Source organism: Mustelus asterias, chromosome 20 (genome assembly GCF_964213995.1).
Source record: "Mustelus asterias chromosome 20, sMusAst1.hap1.1, whole genome shotgun sequence".
Taxonomy (NCBI): Eukaryota; Metazoa; Chordata; class Chondrichthyes; order Carcharhiniformes; family Triakidae; genus Mustelus; species Mustelus asterias.
In genome coordinates this window covers 35,573,039-35,597,738 of record NC_135820.1, presented here as the reverse complement: position 1 = coordinate 35,597,738, position 24,700 = coordinate 35,573,039, and the positions used below count along the sequence as shown (strand labels likewise).

Genomic DNA, 24,700 nt, shown 5'->3' with positions numbered 1-24,700 from the left:
GAAGTAGTGCCAATTTTTCCAAACTACAAAAAGCTAAATGCATTCTGATCGAAGTTATTTTTTTATTACTTCACGGATTGTTTCGCTGGCTAGGCCAGCATTTATTCCCTATCATTATTGCCTTTGAGATGGTTATATATGGGATTTGGGCCTTCTTGGCTATGTCAGCATTTATTGCCCATTCGTAATTGCCCTTGAGGTCAAATTTCTTTTGCAGCTGATACACGACAGTTTTGGTGAAGAGGAAACAGAACAGTAAAGTAGCCAGTGACCTCTATAGAGTTCTAACATCAATGTATGTTGTCACAATTATTGTGCAAATCAAACAATTTCAGCTAAGTACTAAAATAAGACCACAGACACAATAATATCACCAAGATGCAGGCATGTGGTTGTCCCATTGCAATGCTTGGAAACCTCCAGAGAACAAACATTTTCCTTGAAAATTTGGCAAATAAAAATAAAAGCATTATACCAGTTCAAAGTATTCAATGTTAAACTAGAACTTATACTTTTGCAGGAGCCATTGCATGTAGAAAAGTACCATACTAAACATCCACATATTTAACATTCTAGGCTTATAATATATTCAGGTTTATTTCTTATACTTTGATGACAGTGTGTTACTGATATATTTTATGTTTAAGAGGAGTGTATTAAAATTCAGCTTTTTTCTACAAGCAGTTGGCAGATCCAATGGGATGAAGCAGCAGTATAATATGAAGGGTACCATTCTTAGCAGTGTAGAGGATCAGAAGGACCTTGGGGTCCGGGTCCATAGGACTCTTAAATCGGCCTCGCAGGTGGAGGATGCGGTCAAGAAGGCGTACGGCGTACTGGCCTTCATTAATCGAGGGATTGAGTTTAGGAGTCGGGAGATAATGCTGCAGCTTTATAGGACCCTGGTTAGACCCCACTTGGAGTACTGCGCGCAGTTCTGGTCACCTCATTACAGGAAAGATGTTGAAGCCATTGAAAGGGTGCAGAGGAGATTTACAAGGATGTTGCCTGGATTGGGGGGCATGCCTTATGAGGATAGGTTGAGGGAGCTTGGTCTCTTCTCCCTGGAGAGACGAAGGATGAGAGGTGACCTGATAGAGGTTTACAAGATGTTGAGAGGTCTGGATAGGGTAGACTCTCAGAGGCTATTTCCAAGGGCTGAAATGGTTGCTACGAGAGGACACAGGTTTAAGGTGCTGGGGGGTAGGTACAGAGGAGATGTCAGGGGTAAGTTTTTCACTCAGAGGGTGGTGGGTGAGTGGAATCGGCTGACGTCGGTGGTGGTGGAGGCAAACTCGTTGGGGTCTTTTAAGAGACTTCTGGATGAGTACATGGGATTTAATGGGATTGAGGGCTATAGATAGGCCTAGAGGTGGGGATGTGATCGGCGCAACTTGTGGGCCGAAGGGCCTGTTTGTGCTGTGGCTTTCTATGTTCTATGTTCTATGTATGTCGGGGGGGAATGCAACTCAGGTGCTGGAAGAGCAAAATAATTACTCATTTTAGCCATGTAGTGTTTACTTAGGAGAGAGTGAATGGATTTTTGTTTATAGATGAAGATTTCCCTTGGGGTGTTTGATTAGGTTGCTTGGCAGGTCATGTGATAGTGGTTAATGGGAGGAGCGAGGTATGTAGCCGAGAAAAACAGCTTTCAGTTCTGCCTAGAATTTGTTTAAAGACAGAGGTCTGCACGCTGCTCTGAAACTCTCTGACAGCTGTCTACACTTCTTATAAACAAGTATATTTATTGTTGCTAACCGGATTTAAGTGGAATTTTAAGTCTGTGAGAATGTTGCTTATTTGGAATAAACAGATAAGTTAGAAATTAAAGTAGTTTTCTTTCATTTTGTAACTGATGTTCCACTGTTAAGAGTTAAGCTGCTTCATTTTGTTAGAGCTTTACTTAAACTGTGGTCTTAAATAATGTTTGTTTTCCTATAAAAGATCCCTAATTCGTCAGCAGAATTGCTCCTGGAGTGAAGCATCCTATCCTCAAATTTATGCCAAAATTTTTTTAAAAGTAGTTGGGGTCTAACCTGGCTTCCTAATGCAAGTTGGGATTCTGGTCCAGAACCCTAAAAATATAGTTATGTTTTTGAGTTCTATTACTCTTTTTATTTGAAGTACATATTTCACTTTTGTGTCTCATTATACTGTCAGAAGTGAGTTCTTGTTCACTATAGCTTCAAGAATATTCACACTTGGCCAATGTATGTAGTCACTATTCATTGTGTGCTCAGGAGAATAAATAAAACAAAGACAATCTTTGGACTTGACTTAGATAGCAGTCCAACCTTGTGCCCACATGGGATCCTTCTCACTTCTTCGAGAAATGACAGAACAACACTGAACCTTATTTTATGCACTGTATTTTGTAAAGCATTTAATTGCTAACAGAATTTAAGTTTTATATGTGCAACAATTCTTTCTTCTCACAAAACAGAGAAGTATCTGGTAAGCTACTTTTGATCTTTCTATTTCAGCAATCTCTCCAGAGGTTTCAGGTCAAACTCAATAATTCTCAAAATTCCAAGCTAATAAAAAAGAACTACTGAAACAATTAGAAGTGTTACAAAATTGGCATAACTATTTCCAAAATTCAAAAAAGTACTTGCCATCCACACACTTGAACTAATCCCACAGCATCTTCAAAGAAATGTGGGGCTTGGTTACTGTCCCATGCAAAACTAAGGGAAATGGTCCTTAAAAAAATGAATTTAGACGGGACAGGTCTTCTCAGAATGCAGCTGTCTCCTTAACATAACTGAATTAAGCAAATCAATATCGATTTAAAGACTAGTCAGGAACATCTTGGGCTGAATTTTCTGACCCTGCCCACCAGTGGGATCTTTCAGTCCCGCTAAAGTCAATGGACATTTGGCTGCCTTGAGGCATTCACCGACTCTGTCCCCACCACGGCAGAGCCAAAAATATTCTGGCCTTCATTTTTGTTATGCATATTAAATATAAATTTATTTTCACAGAGATACATTTGAATAAAGTGAAGTAGATACTTCAGCACTTGAGAAAGATGAATTAGTACTGCCCTCCTGTAAACAACTTCTGCAAAACAAAAGTTTTGTTAAACAACAGCATTCGTTCTGGTTGTATCACAGTTTGGTATGGCTCCTGCTCTGCCCACAACTGCAAGAACTACAAAGGGTCATGAATGAAGCCCAGTCTATCATGCAAACCAGCCTCACATCCATTGACTCTATCTACACATCCCGCTGCCTTGGAAAAGCAGCCAACATAATTAAGGACCCCACGCACCCCAGACATACTCTCTTCCACCGTGAAAAAGATACAAAAGTTTGAGGGTCAGGTACCAACCGACTCAAGAACAGCTTCTTCCCTGCTGCCATCAGGCTTTTGAATGGACTTACCTCGCACTAAGTTGATCTTTCTCTAAACCCTAGCTATGACTGTAACACTACATTCTGCACTTTCTCCCTGAAAAGACAAACTCTGGTATAATTTGCGAGTACCTCGAGTTAGAAAATGCAATAAGCACACTTCATGTTTCCCAGCACCATGTTGTAATTGATAGCTAATATATTTGTCTCAAGGGGTTGCTTCTATCAGCACTAACTATTTACTATGGCTGGCCTATTGCTTGCTATTTTCCTTAATAATGCATAAGTTCTGGTCAGTTTCAGACCTCAATGACTCCCCACCATGCATTTGCCTTCTTGAATTTGCCTATTTGATAACATAGGGTGTTAACCTTTGTGCCACTGGGATAAAAGTGCTGCAAGTGTAAAATAGCATTTCAATTTGCTCAATTGTCTTCCTACCTCAACCACTGGGGTTTCCTGTTTACTGCCAACCCACCCCTGGCAAAGTCTGAAAGATCTCTACTGCTTCCCGAAGATACACAAGGCAAATACACCTGGCCGTCCCATCGTATCGGGCAATGGAACCCTGTGCGAGAACCTCTCCGGCTACGTCGAGGGCATCCTGAAACCCATTGTACAAAGAATCCCCAGCTTTTGTCGCGACACTATGGACTTCCGACAGAAACTCAGCACACATGGAGCAGTTGAACCAGGAGCATTCCTCGTCATGATGGATGTCTCGGCACTCCACACCAGCATCCCCCATGACGATGGCATTGCTGCAACTGCCTCAGTACTCAACGTCGACAACTGCCAGCTTATAGATGCAATTTTACAACTCATCCGCTTCATCCTGGACCACAATGTCTTCACCTTCAACAACCAGTTCTTCATCCAGACACACGGAACAGCCATGGGGACCAAATTCGCACCTCAATATGCCAACATCTTCATGCACACGTTCGAAAAAGACCTCTTCACCGCACAGGACCTTCAACCGATGCTATACACTAGATACATCGATGACATTTTCTTCCTTTGGACTCCTGGTGAACAATCACTGAAACAACTATATGATGACATCAACAACTTCCATCCCACCATCAGACTCACCATGGACTACTCTCCGGAATCGGTTGCATTCTTGGACACATGCATCTCCATCAAGGACGGTCACCTCAGCACTTCACTGTACCACAAACCCACGGATAACCTCACGATGCTCCACTTCTCCAGCTTCCACCCTAAACACGTTAAAGAAACCATCCCCTACGGACAAGCCCTCCGTATACACAGGATCTGCTCAGATGAGGAGGATCACAACAGACACCTCCAGACACTGAAAGATGCCCTCATAAGAACAGGATATGACACTCGACACATTGATCGACAGTTCCGACGCGCCACAGCAAAAAACCGCACCGACCTTCTCAGAAGACAAACACGGGACACGGCGGACAGAGTACCCTTCGTCGTCCAGTACTTCCCCGGAGCGGAGAAGCTACGACATCTTCTCCGGAGCCTTCAACATGTCATTGATGAAGACGAAAATCTCGCCAAGGCCATCCCCACACCCCCACTTCTTGCCTTCAAACAACCGCACAACCTCAAACAGACCATTGTCCACAGCAAACTACCCAGCCTTCAGGAGAACAGTGACCACGACACCACACAACCCTGCCACAGCAACCTCTGCAAGACGTGCCGGATCATCGACATGGATGCCATCATCTCACGTGCGAACACCATCCACCAGGTACACGGTACATACTCTTGCAACTCGGCCAACATTGTCTACCTGATACGCTGCAGGAAAGGATGTCCCGAGGCATGGTACATTGGGGAGACCATGCAGACGCTACGACAACGGATGAATGAACACCGCTCGACAATCACCAGGCAAGAGTGTTCTCTTCCTGTTGGGGAACACTTCAGCGGTCACGGGCATTCAGCCTCTGATCTTCGGGTAAGTGTTCTCCAAGGCGGCCTTCATGACACATGACAACGCAGAGTCGCTGAGCAGAGACTGATAGTCAAGTTCCGCACACATGAGGACGGCCTCAACCGGGATCTTGGGTCCATGTCACACTATCTGTAACCCACACGACTTGCCTGGGCTTGCAAAATCTCACTAACTGTCCTGGCTGGAGACAATACACATCTCTTTAACCTGTGCTTAATGCTCTCTCCACTCACATTGTCTGTACCTTTAAGACTTGATTGCCTGTAAAGACTCACATTCCAACCATTATTCTGTAAATTGAGTTTGTGTCTTTATATGCCCTGTTTGTGAACAGAACTCCCACTTACCTGACGAAGGGGCAGCGCTCCGGAAGCTAGTGGCTTTTGCTACCAAATAAACCTGTTGGACTTTAACCTGGTGTTGTGAGACTTCTTACAAAGTCTGAAAGAGACAGGAACATGTCAGGATACTGGCCCAATGACATTTCTGTAGTTTTCCCAATTCATTGTTCCAAACCCTAGCCTGGGAAAAGTCCATCCACTATTTCACCCGAGGGCTAACCAGTGTTTTATAAAGGCTCAGCCTAACTCCTATTCCTCAATTAATAAAGCAAAACATCCCATTTGCTTTTAAAGAAGTCTTAACTTTTCCTACCATCTTCAAAAGTCTGTTTGTATACACATATCTGACTTTATCTGACAAAAAAATCACCAGCAAGAAAAGCCAGATACCATTGAGCAAAACAACTGCTGTAGGCCAATCTAAGAGAGATAAAGAGCCATTAGTGGAAGAACAAAGCTGAAGAGCTTCAGGAAGCTATTGATAAGCATGACTGAAGGTCTTCAATCTGTCTGTGGCCCCAAAACGAGTACTACAATACTCATCCTCTCAGCAGGTGGCAATCAGCTCCTAAAATACAGGCAACAGATTTTTGCTTATTGGGCAGAGCACTTTATCAATCCCTGAAACAAGAATCCACAGTGTGACAACACCATTGAATCACTCCCACAGCATCAGATTCTGGGCAAGCTTGCCCTTGATCCATCTCAGGTCTGCGTCACTAAGGCCGTAAAACAACCGTCTGTGCTAAATCTCCAAGCATTGACATTCCACCTTAAACATTCAACTACGGAGAACGTAACATGGCTAGGAGACTTATTAGCCTCCACCGCTTAATGTCGAACCTGGGAATTGTGTCCCAAGATTAAAGAATGCTTCCATAGTTCATCTGCACAAACAGAAAACAAGATCGTCCATCTGTGACAATTACTGTGGTATTTCACTTCACTCCACAGCAAAAAAAATTATTGAAAGGGATATTCTCAACAGAATTATCACACATTTTACAGACTCTGTATCCAGAAGTATATTGTGGTTTTTGCGCTGGATGAGGAACAGTCAACATTATCATTGTGGTGCATCAAATTCAAATGCAAGTAAAGTGCCACAAACAGAACAAGGACCTTTATATAGTGTTCACTGACCCTTACCAAAGCTTTCAACATAGTAAACTGTGAAGTCCCGTAGGAGATCCAGTACAAATATTGCTGCCTTAAAAAGATGATCCAGACCATCCTGATGATAGCTATCGTAAACACAGAATGATGTTGGGCTGCAACCTGCAGCCCAAAGACAGATTTTGTACCAACCTACCCCTTCCTAGCCAGAAACTCCAAGATCACACAGTCACGATCAACAAAACACTCAACTCAGTTCAGAAGTTGTGCCATCTTGGCAGTATCCTCTGCAACATCGTGTTGGATGATTAACTAGCCCACCACTTCACAAAAGCAAGCTCAGCATTCAAAAGACTCACGCACATGCTTTGGAGCAAGTATGGAGTTTGTCGCAAAATAAAGGTCAAAATCTACTAAGCAGTGGTTCTCATATGACTTCTCAGTGGCCATGAAGCACAGACAACTTTCCAGTATCACAGAAAACAACTTGATGGATTCCACCTTTGCTGCTTAAGATCCATCTGCAAGTTCAAGTGTCAGGACAAAGTTCCTAACACCACATTTTTCACAAGGTCTACATACCTGGAATGAAAAGTGTGCCCTTTGAAGCTCAACTTCACCAGGTCAGCAATGAGGTCCGAATAGAGGATTTCCATATGCCAAAGATTATATTCTACAGCCAGTTGAGCATGGGAACAAGCACCTTAGGATGTCACAAACTTAGCTCCAAGGACATTCTGGAAAGCCAATCTCAGAGCCTGCAGGTTGCAGCCCACAACTCTGGTCAGATCTAAATGGAGCAGTCTCTTCCATCAAACAATATCAACATTTGAGGAAAACAGAATCAGGTCTATAGAGAGAACATGAGGATCCCACAAGGCCAGTGCCTTCATCCACCCCTCCAACAATGACTATGTACGCAAGATTTGTAATCAAATATATGAATCAAGATTTGGCTTAACGTCGTATAAGATGAAACCAACCAAGAAGTTGAACAATTGGTCATCTTGCTGAACATTCATCAGTCAAAGCAACAGGAGAATGCATGAACGACTTGTCCTGCCACTGTCAAAGTTCTCTGCACAGACACCTTTTGGGTCCCTCTGTGCCGACATCACGTTTAAAATTGTCCATTTAGTTCATATTGCTTCTCCTCATTCTTCTTCTAAAATGTACCACTTCATACTTCTATGTTGAATTTCATCTACACTGCATTTTGCCCATTTCACCAGTTATCACTCCCTCTCCCACCCATTGTGTCTGGGTTCTTGCTTAATATCCATTATATCTCTAAATCGAATGAAAAGTTATCTGACTGGAAATATTAACCGTTTCTCTTTCCACAGAAGCAGCCACTATTTCCAGCATTTTCTGTTTTTGTTCCTCCAATTAAGTACAGTTATACTTTAAATTAACAAAACGAACACTAGTAATTCACTTTTAAGAGAGACAATGCTTTAATGAATCGATCCATGCTTCTCTATTCAGAAAACTTATCTGGGTCAGTATTTAAATTCATAATTAATTTTGCTCCTCCCCACTTCCCAATAAATCTAAATAATAAATTGTCAACCATCTGCAAATTACTGTTTGCTATTATAAAGAATTCAGGTTCTGTGCTGATACACTGAGCAAACGCATGATTATTCAGCGCATGATATGAAACAGAGAATCTGCTGACAGACCAATAAAACAGTTCAGAACAAAGACATTAGCTGATTCCCATAATGGTGTTTCGCTGTTTCTTCAAACATCAACAATGGACTTTACTCTTATTTTGTATTTAACATAGAACATAGAACAGTACAGCACAGTACAGGCCCTTCGGCCCACCATGTTGTGCCGAACCTTTTCCGAAACCAAGATCAAGCTATCCCACTCCCTATCATTCTAGTGTGCTCCATGTGCCTATCCAATAACCGCTTGAAAGTTCCTAAAGTGTCTGACTCCACTATCACAGCAGGCCACCCATTACACACCCCAACCACTCTCTGAGTAAAGAACCTACCTCATACATCCCTTCTATATCTTCCACCACGAACCTTATAGTTATGCCCCCTAGTAACAGCTACACCCAACCGAGGAAATAGTCTCTGAACGTCCACTCTATCTATCCCCTCATCATCTTATAAACCTCTATTAAGTCGCCTCTCAACCTCCTCCGCTCTAAAGAGAAAAGCCCTAGCTCCCTCAACCTTTCCTCATAAGACCTACCCTCCAAACCAGGCAGCATCCTGGTGAATCTCCTTTGCACTCTTTCCAGTGCTTCCACATCCTTCTTATAGTGAGGTGACCAGAACTGCACACAATATTCCAAATGTGGTCTCACCAAGGTCCTGTACAGTTGCAGCATAACCCCACGGCTCTTAAACTCAAATAAACTGTTAATAAACGCTAACACACTATAGGCCTTCTTCACGGCTCTATCCACTTGAGTGGCAACCTTCAGAGATCTGTGGATATGAACCCCAAGATCTCTCTGTTCCTCCACATTCCTCAGAACCCTACCTTTGACCCTGCAATCCGCATTCAAATTTGTCCTACCAAAATGAATCACCTCACACTTATCAGGGTTAAACTCCATCTGCCATTTTTCAGCCCAGCTCTGCATCCTATCAATGTCTCTTTCCAGCCTACAACAGCCCTCCACCTCATTCACTACTCCACCAATCTTGGTGTCATCCGCAAATTTACTGATCCACCCTTCAGCCCCCCCCTCCTGGTAACTGGTCTCCAGTCTGAAAATTTTCCATCCACCACCACCCTCTGTCTTCTATGAGATATGATGTGGAGATGCCGGTGTTGGACTGGGGTGAACACAGTAAGAGTTTTAACAACACCAGCTTAAAGTCCAACAGGTTTATTTGGTAGTAAATACCATTAGCTTTCGGAGCGTTGCTCCTTCGTCAGATGGAGTGGAAATGTGCTCTCAAACAGGGCACAGAGACACAAAATCAAGTTACAGAATACTGATTAGAATGCGAATCCCTACCAGATCTTAAAGACACACAATGTGGGTGGAGGGAGCATTAAGCACAGGTTAAAGAGATGTGTATTGTCTCCAGACAGGACAGCCCGCAAGTCCAGGAGGCAAGCTGTGGGGGTTACTGATAATGTGACATAAATCCAACATCCCGGTTTAGGCAGTCCTCATGTGTGCGGAACTTGGCTATCAGTTTCTGCTCAGCGACTCTGCGCTGTCGTGTGTCGTGAAGGCCGCCTTGGAGAACGATTGGAGACAATACACATCTCTTTAACCTGTGCTTAATGCTCCCTCCACCTACATTGCCTGTATCTTTAAGATCTGGTTGGCTGTAGGGATTCGCATTCTAATCAGTATTCTGTAACTTGATTTTGTGTCTCTGTGCACTGTTTGAGAGCACATTTCCACTCCATCTGACGAAGGAGCAGCGCTCCGAAAGCTAATGGTATTTGCTACCAAATAAACCTGTTGGACTTTAACCTGTTGTTAAAACTCTTACTGTGTTCTATGAGATAGCCAGTTACTTATCCAATCGGCCAAGTTTCCCTCTATCCCACACCTCCTCACATTCTTCATGAGCTGACCATGGGGGACCTTATCAAATGCCTTACTAAAATTCATGTATATGGCATAATATGGCTCTACCTTCATCGACACACTTAGTTACCTCCTCAAAAAATTCTGTCAAATTTGTGAGGCAAGACTTACCCTTCACGAATCCATGTTGACTATCCCGCATTCAGCTGCATCTTTCGAAATGGTTGTAAATCCTATCCCTCAGGACCTTTTCCATTAACTTACCGACCACCGAAGTAAAACTAACCGGCCTATAATTACCAGGGTCATTCCTATTTCCTTTCTTGAACAGAGGAACAACATTTGCCACTCTCCAGTCCTCTGGCAATATCCCCGTGGACAGTGAGGACCTAAAGATCAAAACCAAAGGCTCTGCAATCTCATCTCTTGCCTCCCAAAGAATCCTAGGATATATCTCATCTGGCCCAGGGGACTTATCGACCTTCAGGTTTTTCAAAATTGCTAATACATCTTCCATCTCATCCTCAAAAACATGGCCCCTCTCCTTGGTGAACACTGAAGAAAAGTATTCATTCATCGCCTCTCCTATCTCTTCTGACTCCATGCACAAGTTCCCACTACTGTCCTTGACCGGCCCTAACCTCACCCTGGTCATTCTTTTATTCCTCACATAAGAGTAAAAAGCCTTGGGGTTTTCCTTGATCCGATCCGCCAAGGGCTTCTCATGCCCCCTCCTAGCTCTCCTAAGCCCTTTTTTTAGCTCATTCCTTGCTAATTTGTAACCCTCAATGGACCCAACTGAACCTTGTTTTCTCATCCTTACATACGCTTCCTTCTTCCTCTTGACAAGACATTCAACCTCTTTCGTGAACCACGGTTCCCTCACTCGGCCATTTCCTCCCTGCCTGACAGGGACATACCTATCAAGGACACGCAGTATTTGTTCCTTGAACAAGCTCCACTTTTCATTTGTGCCTTTCCATGACAGTTTCTGTTCCCATCTTATGCTCCCTAATTCTTGCCTAATCACATCATAATTACCCCTCCCCCAATTATGAACCTTGCCCTGCCGTACGGCCCTATCCCTCTCCATTGCAATAACGAAAGACACCGAATTGTGGTCGCTATCTCCAAAGTGCTCTCCCACAACCAAATCTAACACTTGGCCAGGTTCATTTCCCAGTACCAAATCCAACGTGGCCCCACCTCTTGTCGGCCTATCCACATATTGTGTCAGAAAACCCTCCTGCACACACTGTACAAATCTGCCCCATCCGAACTATTCGACCTATAAAGGTTCCAATCAATATTTGGAAAGTTAAAGTCACCCATGACAACTACCCTGTGACCTCCACACCTATCCATAATCTGCTTTGCAATTTCTTCCTCCACATCTCTATTACTATTTGGGGGCCGATAGACAACTCCTAACAACGTGACCACTCCTTTCCTATTTCTAACTTCTGCCCATATTACCTCAAGGCAGATCCCCCTCGAACTGCCTTTCTGCAGCCGTTAAACTATCCTTGATTAACAATGCTACTCCACCACCTCTTTTACCACCTTCCCTACTCTTACTGAAACATCTATACCCCGGAACTACCAACAACCATTCCTGTCCCTGTTCTAACCATGTCTCTGTAATGGCCACAACATCGTAGTCCCAAGTACCAATCCACGCTCCAAGTTCACCAACAAGGCACGTGCAAAAACTCAATTTGCTGTTTATAGAATTCTATGTTAACTTTACACTTAGTAGAACAAATTAATTACAAATTTAAAAATTAAAAGTGTAAAATGTGTTAAAATTATTAAAGCACTAGTTTATTACCAAAACTCAAAAGGAAATTTGAAAACCTGTTTGCAATCATTTCACAAATTCCATCATACCAATGGAGTCCTAGCTCAAATGACTCAATGTTTAGAACATCACATTCGTTAATATTACATCTGACTCTCATGACCACCATACAATTAGCTCTAGTCAACAGAAATACTCCAGTCAAAATAAAATTGAAAGTAGCAGTTCATCCAAAATTCCAATTTTATTTTAAAAACAATAGTCAACACATTATTTATCGTGAGGGCTAGCACATTCATGATTTTTAGTAGCAAGTGGGGATGGCCACTTAAACACAAGTTTAAGATCTGCTTCCAAATAAGCCAAAACTGAGCCAAATCCATGCTGGAATATCAGAATTAGTAACATTGTTTTAACGTTTGAAAAGTTAATTCTTGAAACAAATTACATAAAATGAAAGTGGAGTTTGAGATTTTATGCTCAGAAATTAAGATAAATTTAATAATAGGTGAAATGTAACACTCTAATCGTAAACATCTCTAATCACAAACATCAACCTTCATATTTAATATTTCGACTTTGTTCCCGTTTACAGGACCTTGGATGTGTGTTGCGTCACAAAGAATGACAGCGTCTTTTAAGCTGAGAGATTTGAAACAACAAACACACTGGGGGGAAAAAAACTACAATTTTTTCATTCCCTTCTGCACCATATGCAGCTCTTTGACTTTCTATGGACCCCTGATGTACTTTTTGACTAAGCAATTGTAACTTGATCCATCCTGACCCTGCATTTTTGAATTTGCTCTTAAATTTACCCACCTCTCAATCCTAACAGCCTGATCTAGTGAAGCAGTTAATTAAATGCTGGATTGTTACATTTTCCAACTGGCAGCCCGGCGGCACGGTAGTTAGCACTGCTGCCTCTCCGCTCCAGTGACTCGGATTCAATTCCAGCCTTGGGTGACTGTGTGGAATTTGCACATTCTCCCCATGTGTTTTTCCTCCGGTTTCTTCCCACAGTCCAAAGATGTGCAGGTTTGGTGATCTGGTCATACTAAATTGCGCCTTTGCCATGGTTACAGGGATACGGCAGGACAGAGGGCCTCTTGAGATACTCTGTCGGAGAGTCGGTGCAGACTCGATGGGTTGAGTGGCCTCTTCTGCAGTGCAGGGATTCTATGATTTGTCTGACTTCACTGTAAGGCCACCAAATACTACCAGGACCCAAACACTTTTATTTAAAAGAGTTTCCCTGGTAAATAATATTTGGCAAATAAAGGTAAAAAGGTAGTCACCATAGTCCCAGATGACCATAGGCAGCCCTTTGAGGGGGAGAGCTGACTGGTGGTGATTTACCCAAGGATCACACCTCATGCGAAGGGCAAGGTTGAGAAGGTGGGGCTTTCATGAATAACCTCAGCCAGAACGGGAATTGAACTCATTCACAATCCAGCCGCCAGGCCACCTGAGCAAATTGGCTGGCAGGTAATTCACTGATTCCTAACACATGTTCCATTCCATTTTGACGAAATCCAGGCTTCAAAACAGTAATCTTCGAATCATTATTGACTGGTATTGCTTATCAGAAAACTTAAAGGCAAATCAATGACATGTCACACCACCTCGCTCCTAATTCCCATATAGCTTTTTTCTCCCTCTCTTCATGTTCTTTGAGTTCCCACAACTGCCCTTCACCCCAAGTCCTCTTGCCTTCAAGAGTCCCAAAGTCTCACCTCGCACACAATGCCAGGTTTCCAGCCCCTCCCCAACTGCTTCCATATTCTAATGGAGTATGACCAGATTCCAAAAATGGAGGCTTCCCTCTCCTCTTTCCCCATTGTTACCGGTTATTTCATGGACCTGAAAGACAATCCACTCTTAACAGTCCTGTCAAGCTGCAGGACTTGAGCATAAAACCTTGTCTTGATAATCATGAGACAGTGCTGCACATCAGAGATGCTGTCCTTTAGAATGAATTATAATACTGATGTCCCATCAACCTCATGGCACTTATTGAAAAATAAGTTCTCTAGATGTTCTGAATCACATCCCTCAACTAAAAGCACTGATGCTTGTACGGCCGTGCTGTGACGCTACTGTGCCTTTAAGAAATATATTTTAATCATGTTTCTCTGCAGTTCCTTTAAGAGGGCCTTTTGTGCTTGTTGTCAACCTGATGGAGTCGATGTTGAAGTAGGCAATTTTCCAAAAGCCATATTGGCACCATTCATAACGTGCCTACAATGCAAAGGGGAACACCCGGATGGATATTCGTTCAAACCCCCTCTGCACAGCTGAGAGACCTTTAAATTTCAAAGCCAACGAAAGATCCTTATTCTGCCCAGCAACAGCGCGAAGCTGCATTTTAAACCAGCCTTTGCCCAAGGAAGATCGGGATATCTGCGAGTCAAGACCGAGAGTGGGCTATATGGCATAACCAGACTATCAATAAAATATTACAGGAATAAAATGGCCAAGGCAGGCAAAGAAACTTAACAAACTAGGGTAAAAGGAATAAAAGATTAGATTAAATCTCCCTACACACAGCAGGACAAAATGACATTAACACCTAATCTCGCAAGCAGGGAACACAGACACAAAACAATGAGGTCAATTCGGATAATGGGAAACACATTAAAACACCGGGGCAAGAACAGGTAGTCCCATTAACACAAACACACACCATACAAATGCAAATTGACAAGCCTCCCAGAGAACTTCCTGACCCAACAGACCACTTTATACATATTGTAAAAATGCATAATCAAATGTTCCCGCTCGAATTTGGATCCCTATAAAGATCCAGAGCTGATGTGAAAGGATTGAGATCAACTTGGCCAAGCCACTGTTTCGGAGCTGGTTACGTTGGTTCTCCCTGGGTTCCCAGTAATTGTACAATAAAGAAAAACACTTTGAACGTTGCCTTGCGACTCGACTTCTTTGAATGCACTGGTACAAGGGATTTTTCCCTACAACAATGTGCTTTTACTGTTGCTAGAGTCATATAATAGGCTTTTTGTTTATTTTTTAATTTGGGCCCAATGCCCTCTCCTGGAGTTTATAAGTTTTACAACGCTTTTGAATTGTTAGTGGGGGGAGGAATGATTGATAGATCAGGTGGGACAGTTTTCTCCCCTCTCACAAGAAGATGTTTGGACTCCAGGCTGGATGGAATGCGTTTTGAGTCTCTCCCTGGTATTATAAATTCTGCTGGCTAGTTGGAAGCAGCTTTTCTTGCCTTTCTAGAGTGAAACTTTTGCTGTTGATAGTTTGCTAGCTAGAGGCAAGCGGTGGATCTACCTCGAGTTGGACTGGAAGCTCCAGGGCTGGGAATTCTCTATCCAAAGGACTAATTCATAGCAGGTGTTGCAGAACTGCACAATCACGTGAACATTCTTCCTTTCTTAGCTGAACCTGGAATGGGTGTATGTTTTTAAAGAGTGTTTGTTTGTTTGGAACAATACATTGAGCTGTTAAGGTATATACAATATCAGGATTGTTTTTTTCCTTGTTTGTAATTGGTAGAAGCTATTGATAATTGTCCTATTATGTGTTAACTGTATTCTTAAATGAACTTTGTTTAATTAAAGCTCCCTAGTGGGTCATTTGAATCATACCCGGAGTGAAACATCTTATGCTTACCAGTGCCAAAATTCAATGTGCAAAACTTATGATCTAGGCTGACTTCATAAAACACCTTGGAGTTTCTGACCTGGATTATAACATTGCCGAGAGTAAAATTACATGCGCACAAACAAACTCCAAACTCTACATTTTTCTTGGCGCTCCAGTCCCCCTCCACATTTTTTGCAGTCCCAAAAGCACCCCCTTCTCCACTGCTCAACTCAGGTGCATTTTCACAAAGGTAAGTGTATCAGAAAATGCTTCACCCTTTTATTACTAACTCTATACTTCCTCCCTCCTTCCCCCTACCAAGCTACGAGGGCTAGCACTTTGAAGAGATTCACCAGAAAGTATAAAAAGATTTTGCGCCTTCAGGTATTCCTGCAATTGCTGATTTCACACAGAAGTGATCTAATATCTGAAAATCCACCCAAATGTAAATTCACCAGTGCCACAGTCAAATGAACAGAGAAACAAAACTCAGAGGACCAGACATAAAACAACTCACTTAATGGATTTCTGTAAAGAAAACTAGGAAACTGCATGCTAAGGACATTGGGAAGCTTCACCTTGTTCATCTGATTATCAGTGTAGAGAAATACCATAAATGGTATCTTAAACTTCCCCATATCTGCATGCAACTTCACGAGGTGGAGAAGAGCTCATTCCAAAATTGCTGGATGAATTCAAGATACCCAGATCATGTTCTGGTTACTATAAGCAAAATTATGGTGCGCTCTTGCTGTTACTAAGAAAATGAACTTTAGTCTCCACACATTTCTACATTTCTCATTAGAGAAAGGATTTAGTGCAGAAAAACCATTGTTCTTTATCTTTTTGTTTGGCTGAATAAGAAAATAAGCTCTCAACATTTGTGGAATGTGATCCGGTTGGTATTGAACTTCATACAAATTAGTTCAAAAAGTTCCAAAATTAATCTTGTATTTCTGGATGATACGCTTATACAAATAATTCAAATAATAGATCATCTCTGTCTACAACATATATGCATGGTACAGTATTGAGTCAGTGTGGGTATTATCGTTTCTGTTGACTTTAGAGATATGAATTGCATTTGTTTCAGTTTATTAATAAAATCTCGAGTGAAGATCTGAAAGGTTGGTTGATGGTCTCTGATTTATTAAAGGAGAAATTTTGAGCGATCAAACACTGCACAGAAACTAAGTTAAAGTTTATTTATTAGTGTCACAAGTGGCTTACATTAACACTGCAATGAAGTTACTGTGAAAATCCCCTAGTCGCCACACTCCGGCGCCTGTTCGGGTACACTCTGTTCAGGTACACGGAGGGAGAATTTAGCATGACCAATGCACCTAACCAGCATGCCTTTTGAACTGTGGGAGGAAACCGGAGAACTCGGAGAAAACCCACACAGACACAGGAAGAACATGCAGACTCTGCACAGTGACCCAAGCTGGGAATCGAACCCAGGTCTCGGGCGCTGTGAGGCAGCAGTGCTAGCCACAAACTATTGTTTCACTTAGAAATAATTGTTATTCACAATTCTTACATAGTCTGTAACTTCATAAAACCCTTTCAATTTATAAATATTCGCTTCAGGATCTGATTCCTGTGTTTGAAGTAACTGATCAATACATCTGTCTCATCATAACAAAGATTGAATTCAGACATTAGGTAGGCTCTTTCAGAATCTTTCACATTATGAACTATCAAAATGTAATTGTACACTCCGATGTAGGTTTATAATGTGGGAAACAACTCTAAATTTATGCCTATTTTGAGCATGAGCTATCGAATCTCACCTTGGTTGCCATAAATTATCAGGGCAACCACTTTAAAAGAAGTCTAAAAATACTTAGATTCTTTTGTAATTTCCTGCAGAGAAGTAACAATTGTGTGGCTGACAATTCAGTATTATCAGGACAAGAAATAAACTTAGCACTATCACAAATATAAACCCTGGGAAACAACATTTAATTCCACTCATGCTGGTCCAAACTGAATGGATAAATAGCATCTGTCCTTTCTTGCATGTGTCTACCTTGAAAAGTCATACTCCCGACCATTTCACGTTAAAGCCAAATGTTCAGATGTGAGCTTTGTAAACTAGTCAAAAATTAATCCTCTCAAACCTTCCTGCAGTTCATAACAGAGACACAGATGTCATTTCAACAGTAATGGGAATCACAATACCGTGGGGAACTATGGAATAGCTGCAAAATTTTTGTAATGCTATTAGATAGAGCTCCAATAGGCTAAAGTATTTAATAAGAAAAAAAAATAAGAACAGCAGCCAAAATCCTGTACAATCATCAGGCTACAGTCAAGTCATCCCTAAGGAGCAAAAACATTGTACTCACTAAAGCATCTATGAGGACCTCCGCCCCTTCTTCACTCTCATGGAGGGTATCTATATCAGTCAGCTCCTGCAGCAGGTCCACAACCGCAATGGACACATGTAGCAGTTTGTTAAAGATCATATAACACATTTTTAAAAATCTGCATGCAAACAAGGCTATTGAACAGAGATAACTTTTTTAAAAATAACATACAAAATAACACTATAAGAAGGATGTGGAAGCGCTGGAAAGAGTGCAGAGGAGATTTACCAGGACGCTGCCTGGTTTGGAGGGTAGGTCTTATGAGGAAAGGTTGAGGGAGCTGGGGCTGTTCTCTCTGGAGCGGAGGAGGCTGAGGGGAGACTTAATAGAGGTTTATAAAATGATGAAGGGGATAGATAAGGTGAACGTTCAAAGACTATTTCCTCGGGTGGATGGAGCTATTACAAGGGGGCATAACTATAGGGTTCATGGTGGGAGATATAGGAAGGATATCAGAGGTAGCTTCTTTACGCAGAGTGGTTGGGGTGTGGAATGGACTGCCTGCAGTGATAGTGGAGTCAGACACTTTAGGAACATTTAAGCAGTTATTGGATAGGCACATGGAGCACACCAGAATGATAGGGAGTGGGATAGCTTGATCTTGGTTTCAGATAAAGCTCGGCACAACATCGTGGGCCGAAGGGCCTGTTCTGTGCTGTACTGTTCTATACAACCTGCTTAAATATAGATTAACATAATTAATATATAACCCTCATTAGTCTTTTCATAAAAACCCTTTAACTATGTTAAGAGCTGCTGAGTTAGAATTGGGCATGATTAATGGATGTGGACCAAAACAAAAACTCCTGAGGTAGGTCATATAAGTGGTTTTCTATGTGGAAAAGGACCACAAAACTTGCCCACATCATTGATGTGCTTGTGACGTACATAGGTCTATTACAGGACACACTCAAAAATACTGATGCTCAGATGAATGGCTATTTGCAAATGACGTCCTGAAAGTTCTGCTATGGACTAGTCGAATTAAGCCAATGTTGCATCACTATGTGATAAAGACACTCCGCATTCTAAATACTTTGGATGACTGTTGCATATTGTGGGTTGTCTAGAGATTTTACTTCACAGCTACCCAACATCAAAAGGATATCAGTATTTTCATGACCGAGCAGACCAATCAGGGACTGCACGGCATTGAGTTCTACTAGCAAATGATAGAGATCAGGCATGGTTGCAATCACATGCATTTCCTGTATAATATCGTTTAAATCCAGCTCTGACTCCATAAATCTGCAAATCAAGCAGAACAGGGCAGCATTAAATGGTTGGATAACATTACAGAATGAATGGCAGGCTAAATATATTTTATTGACTTGCAATTTTACAAAAAAGACATTTCTATTATAAAGTTCAAGAGTAAAGATAGATAAGGACACAGGTGACATATTTGTTTTACTGTAAGAAATTTATTGAAATGCAAAACAAATACACAAAGACATTTAAAAATATGTAGCTAACAAGGAACTATTATAGACAGTAATACTCGCAAGGCTCATAGAATCTGTATAAATTGCTCAATTTCTAAGATGATCTTTTAATCATATTTCTACCTTGTACTTCATTATAAGGAAACACTTTCAATCTTCATTCCATTCTATGTACAAGAGAGGGAGCATATATAAAATGTTGATATCTATTGTAATAAAATTGGACGACTATGGTACAAATATGAAACAAAAATTATTGTGGAAATCCATTTGGATTTTATGTAGAGAGTATTTTTCATTGCAATATCAAAAATTGTAGGAATTCCACAACTTAGGGCCTAGATGGTTGAAGCCAGAACCTACCTATGATGGAACAAAAGAGGGTGGGGGTTGCACAAGAGACAATGTTTGGGGAAATCAAAGTTTTCAGCAGATTGGAAGGCTGGAGGAGGTGACAAAAACAGATTTCAGTTCTCTTTTCTGTTTGTTGCATTTCCCAGCTCATCACCATACTGGGGTCCTTTTTCATTGAGGGAAGGATATCCCAATTCTGGGATGAGAAGTACCAAGAACGAGAAAAGAAAGCAAAGAAAGATCATCAGAAAATAACAACACGAGAGAATTGTGTTCAGCCCCTCTGGCGTTCACACTCACTCTTGGAACTCTTAGAGCCTTTGATGCCTCTCCATCAGATATTTATCCCCTTCCCTTTCATATCAAATAAAAGTCTCTCTCAAAATAGGCACATGTGGTGAAGGAGCCCTCAGTTTAAAAATCTTGTTCAGTCCTGGCTCCTCCTCCCCCCCCCCCCCCCCCCCCCCCCCCCCCCCACCACCACCACCCCCCCCCCCCCACCCCCACCACTCATTTGAGCCTCAATCTCTCAACTCTTAGTTCTTGTTCCTTGCCCCTTGATTATGCCACTTTATTACCTGCTCACCTCACCTCCCACTGCATCTCTTTGATGTTACTCCTGCCTCTGCAATTGAGCTCCATCCTCCAAATTCCTAGCACCTACTCTTTCCTTGAACCCCTACTCTCTCTTCCTTTGTAATTTGTAAGTTTTCCTAGTTTCAAGGTTCATAGAACCATAGAAAATTACAGCTCAGAAACAGGCCTTTTGGCCCTTCTTGTCTGTGCCGAACCATTTTATGCCTAGTCCCACTGACCTGCACTTATAGAACCATCAGTTTGTATCTACTATAATGCAAGATACTTGTGGGTGTCTCTATTTTTGGAGGTATCTGTTGTTCCGCAGAAGGATCTAGGTATCTCTTTGCAGGTACAGCAAATAATTAGGAAAGCTAATAAAATGTTACTGTCTATTGCAAAGGGAGTTGAATACAAAATAGGGAGGTTATGCTTCAGTTGTACAGGACAACTGGTGAGGCCACATTATTCAGGTAGAAGAATGTACAATAGAAGCAGTTCAAAGAAGGTTTACTAGACTAATACAAGGATTGAGCAGGTGAGGAAAGATTGGACAAACTATGCTTTTATCGACTGGAGTTTAAAAGACTTGATTGAAACCTTTAAGATCCTCAGGGGGCTTGACAGGGTGGATTTGGAGTGGATGTTTCCTCTTGTCGGAGAATCTAGAACTCGGGATCACTGCTTAAAAATAAAGCGTTGCCCATTTAAGACAGGGATGAAGAGAAAAGTTTTCTCTCAGAAGGTAGAATTTGCTTCCTCAAAAGTCAGTGGAAGCAAAGTCTCTAAATATTTTTAAGGTAGAGGTAGATAGGTTCTTGAACAACAAGGGGGTGCAAGGTAATCAGGGGTAGGCAGGAGGTGACAATTGGATCTTATTGAATAGTGGTGCAGGTTCAGTGGTGGAATAAATGGGTGCTTTTCTGGTTGGCAGATGGTGACTAGTGGCGTGCCGCAGGGATCGGTACTGGGGCCTCAACTGTTTACTATTTACATAGATGATCTGAAGGAGGGGACTGAGTGTAGGGTAACAAAGTTTGCTGATGACACGAAGATAAGTGGGAAAGTGAATTGCGTGGAGGAAGCGGAAGGTCTGCAGAGAGATTTGAATAGGCTGAGTGAGTGGGCGAGGATCTGGCAGATGGAGTATAACGTTGGCAAATGCAAGGTTATTCACTTTGGAAGAAATAATAGCAATTTGGATTATTATTTAAATGGAAAAAAATTACAACATGCTACTGTGCAAAGGGATCTGGGGGTCCTTGTGCAGGAGTCGCAAAATCTCAGTCTGCAAGTACAACAGGTGATCAAGGCGGCAAATGGGATGTTGGCATTTATCGCGAGGGGGATAGAATATAAAAGCAGAGAAGTCTTGCTGCATCTGTACAAGGCATTGGTGAGGCCGCAGCTGGAATACTGTGTGCAGTTTTCATAGAAATCATAGAAACCCTACAGTCCAGAAAGAGGCCATTCGGCCCATCGAGTCTGCACCAACCACAATCCCACCCAGGCCCTATCCCCACATATTTACCCGCTAATCCCTCTAACCTATGGATCCCAGGACACTAAGGGGCAATTTAGCATGGCCAATTAACCTAACCCGCACATCTTTGGACTGTGGGAGGAAACCGGAGCACCCGGAGGAAACCCACGCAGACACAGGAAGAACGTGCAAACTCCACACAGACAGTGACCCAAGCAGGGATTCGAACCCAGGGCTGTGAAGCAGCAGTGCTAACCACTGTGCTACCGTGCCGCCCCTTACTTAAGTTTTAGTCCCCTTACTTGCGAAAGGATATATTGGCCTTGGAGGGAGTGCAGAGAAGGTTCACCAGGTTGATACCGGAGATGAGGGGTGTAGATTATGAGGAGAGATTGAGCAGATTAGGTTTATACTCGTTGGAGTTTAGAAGGCTAAGGGGTGATCTTATAGAGGCATATAAGATAATGAAGGGGATGGATAGGGTAGAAGTGGAGAGATTCTTTCCACTTAGAAAGAAAACCAGAACTAGAGGGCACAGCCTCAAAATAAAGGGGGGGTCAGTTTAGGACAGAGTTGAGGAGGAACTTCTTCTCTCAGAGGGTGGTGAATCTCTGGAATTCTCTGCCCACGGAAGTGGTGGAGGCTACCTCGTTGAATATGTTTAAGTCACGGATAGATGGATTTCTGATCGGTAGGGGAATTAAGGGTTATGGGGAGCAGGCAGATAAGTGGAACTGATTCACTTCAGATCAGCCATGATCTTATTGAATGGCGGGGCAGGCTCGAGGGGCTAGATGGCCTACTCCTGCTCCTATTTCTTATGTTCTTATGTTCAAGGGACTGAGTAGCCTACACCTTCCCCTACTTGCCTTAATGTACACAGCTGCTTGTAAAAATCTTAAACATAAAAGATCTGCAATGCACCACTGCCCATTGAGAGCTAGAACTCAGAACAAGAACCAAAATAGTATAGCCAAGGGAAGCTCTCACTTATACCACAGGTGACTCAAAATAAAGAGATCGAGGAGGTGGCATTTCCCCTCTCTTTAAAAGAAATCTGCCGGCAGTCCAATTATGCTGGTACTGTTAGATGAAAAATAGAGATAGCTGCCTTGCTTAATTCCATTATCACCAACAGGAAAATCACACACAATGAACTTATTTTGCTGATGTTCCATCAAAGGCTAATAAGGCAATTAAAACAGTTGTATCACACAGGTGATATGGAACTCAAGCCGTGAATATTCACTTGAACAATGATCAATACTGACAAACAAGAAATTATTCACTAGTACTGCTATTGCTGCCAGAGTTCCTGTAATAGGAACGAAAAGCAAAGAATACATTTTTTTGTGTCTTTTAGGGAAGCAAAGAATACATTTTGAATGCCTTAAAATATACATTTTAATAAAACAGGTGCAAGTTATTGTGAGAATTGATAAACGCAAGTGCTTACTTCTCTGGATTCTCTGGGAATTTGATGCGCAGTTCCTGGTTTTTATAGGCCCTCTTTTCAAATGTTAGGATCATCTTCTTCACTGAGCTTTCATCCAAAGGTTCTGCCTGAAACAAAGGAAATACATTTAATCACTAAGGAAACATTTCTTCTTGACATCCACTACCAAAGTGAGGTCTATCACAATCAAGTTGATTCTTTTAGTATTCTTCCACTCCTCAACTTCAAAAGAATACTTCAAACAACTGCCTGTATGGTAGCTCTCTTGCTCTACATAGAAAAAGAATAATACAAACAAAATACTTGCATCATCCTTGCTATTCAATAAATGGGGAGATTTATTCCAATGGACCAAGCTTTCTAAACATGCAGAAAGCTAACTCAACTGTTTTCATAAATTTCCTAGGCCATTGTCTAAATCACTGGTACAGTCACAAAATGTCAAAGAGCCAGATCTTCCGGTTTCCAGATTGTCAAAGATCAGACCCCCCTCCCCCCGCCGAACTTCTCAGAAATCTGAAAGCATTGACTCAGTGAGCAATTCTCTTGTTCCCCAGGACCCTCCAAAAGAGCCCGCAATTCTGAGTTAGAGACTCAGACTTCGGATAGTTCCGACATTCTTTCCTGAAGTTAGCTAGGAAATGTTAGTAAAATCCTTGTCTAACTCCTGTATAACTAACTGCACAACTGATCCCCATCCCACTCTCCCAACTCTCGCTACTCCTTTGATCCCAACCCAACCTAACTAGCCCGCACCACCTGGCTAGCCCCACCACGACTCACCCCTCCCCCACCGACTCCCTGACCCAACCCTCCTAAGTTGCCACCCTTAACTCACCCATCCTACCCCATAGAATCCCTACCGTGCTGGAGGAGGCCATTCAGCCCATCGAGAATGCACCGAATCTCCGACAGAGCATCTAACACAGGCCCAACCCCTGCCCTATCCCCATAACTCCATACATTTATCCTTCTAAGCCACCTAACCTGCACACCTTTGGACTGTAGGAGGAAACCGGAGGACTTGGAGGAACCCCACGCAGACATGGAGAGAACGTGCAAACTGCAGTCAACTAAGGTTAGAATTGAACCAGGGTTCCTGGCATTGAGGCAACAGTGCTAACCACTGTGCCGCCATGCCCCCTTACACACTGATCTCACCCACTCTACAATGTCAATTCATGAACATACTGAAAAACTGTTTTAATATTCCAAAGCTTTTCAATGAGTGAACACTCAGCAGATTAAGGTAGCTGGGATTCCTTTCGCTGATGCCTCCAAGGTTTCTTGCATTGACACAGTTCCGCAGGGTCCTCC

General features: G+C 42.3%; 1 protein-coding gene across 1 annotated transcript in view; it reads right to left on the bottom strand.

The window, feature by feature from the left end:
* Positions 1–24,700, bottom strand: part of ctnnbl1 (catenin, beta like 1) — a 186,944-nt gene that overhangs the window by 127,087 nt on the left and 35,157 nt on the right. The window contains exons 3-5 of the mRNA XM_078236405.1: positions 23,384–23,490; positions 19,178–19,317; positions 18,049–18,146 (exon numbers count right to left, since the gene is read on the bottom strand). Coding sequence (XP_078092531.1) covers positions 18,049–18,146; positions 19,178–19,317; positions 23,384–23,490 — 345 coding nt within the window. The remainder of the gene's footprint in view (positions 1–18,048; positions 18,147–19,177; positions 19,318–23,383; positions 23,491–24,700) is intronic.